The sequence below is a fragment of the Myotis davidii genome, unplaced genomic scaffold (genome assembly GCF_000327345.1).
Source record: "Myotis davidii unplaced genomic scaffold, ASM32734v1 scaffold811, whole genome shotgun sequence".
Lineage (NCBI taxonomy): Eukaryota > Metazoa > Chordata > Mammalia > Chiroptera > Vespertilionidae > Myotis > Myotis davidii.
In genome coordinates this window covers 143112-144388 of record NW_006283149.1, presented here as the reverse complement: position 1 = coordinate 144388, position 1277 = coordinate 143112, and the positions used below count along the sequence as shown (strand labels likewise).

The 1277-nt window shown below is 67.2% G+C and overlaps 1 protein-coding gene across 1 annotated transcript in view; it reads left to right on the top strand.

Annotated features, from left to right (window-relative positions):
- The window catches only part of HERC2 (HECT and RLD domain containing E3 ubiquitin protein ligase 2), a 78990-nt gene that overhangs the window by 67522 nt on the left and 10191 nt on the right, over positions 1–1277 (top strand). Inside the window, 3 exon segments of the mRNA XM_015562992.1 lie at positions 212–379; positions 465–583; positions 1113–1257. Of these exon segments, the coding sequence (XP_015418478.1) occupies positions 212–379; positions 465–583; positions 1113–1257 (432 nt within the window).

Here is a 1277-nt window from a genome sequence, read left to right as displayed (position 1 = left end):
CCCAGGTGGGGGGCCGCCGTGCCCAGGTGGGGGGCCGCGGTGCCCAGGTGGGGGGCCGCGGTGCCCAGGTGGGGGGCCGCGGTGCCCTAGGCTGGGTGCCCGGCCATGAGGGTGCATCGTTTACACCCGTGCTGTGGGCTGCCTGCTTCTACCGCGAGGGGAGCCTGTTGGTCAGGTCATGCAGGTCTCCTTACGGGACATGCGTGTGCTCATCCCTCAGGCCCTAAAGACCTCCTCTCCGACCGCTGTGTCCTCTCCTGCCCGTCCATGGACCTGGTGACGTGCCTGCTCGACTTCCGGCTCAACCTCGCCTCGAACAGAAGCATCGTCCCACGCCTGGCCGCGTCGCTGGCCGCGTGCGCACAGCTCAGTGCCTTAGGTAGGCGGCGTCTTCATCGCCATGTCTGTTGCAGGCGAGGGGAACCGTGGTCGAGCTCCTGATGTCCTCTGTCTGCTCTTTCCAGCTGCCAGTCACAGAATGTGGGCCCTTCAGAGGCTAAGGAAGCTGCTGACGACGGAGTTTGGCCAGTCGGTCAACATCCGCCGGCTGCTGGGGGACAGCGACGGGGAGGCGCGCGCCCTGGTAGGGAGCCCACGCCCAGGTCCTAGACCTGTGACCCGGGGAGCGAGGCAGGTGTTCGTTTAGGCGTTGAAATCTCCCACGTGGAGAAGTTCCCGGAAGTCCGGCAGGAGCATAAGGCAGCCTTTGTCACCGCCGGCGCCCTCGTGCTGCTCCATCTACGGAGTGCGGCCGGCCTTTGACTTCAAAGGCAGCGCGTCTCGGGGGCTGTGACCATGGGATCGCGTTTGTGGGGCTTGACCACGAGTCTTTGTTCTGCTGATGAGGTGGCTGCTGTTAGAGGATGGCGGGTCCTGACCACGCCGGGAGCGGGGGGCCGGAGGGCCGGGTGGGAGCTGCCTCGCTGACCCAGCGCCGTGGTGGAGTGCAGGTCACCTTCCGTTCCAGGGCTGTCACGTCCGCTAGGTCCCCCCCTGCGCGAGCGCGTCACGCGCGTTTTCTGGGGAGAAGGGCACAGAAGACCAGACCGTTAGCTCGTAGAGGCCAAGCGCTGGGGCGGGGCGGGGCGGGCGACAGTGCGGTGTCCCCGCAGAGCTTCACGGGCAGCGCTCTGGCCGCGCTGGTGAAAGGCCTCCCGGAGACCCTGGAGAGGCAGTTCGAGTACGAGGACCCCGTCGTGCGGGGCGGCAAGCAGCTGCTGCACAGCCCCTTCTTTAAGGTAACGTGGCTGGGGGGCGGCCTGTGCAGGCGTGTCAGG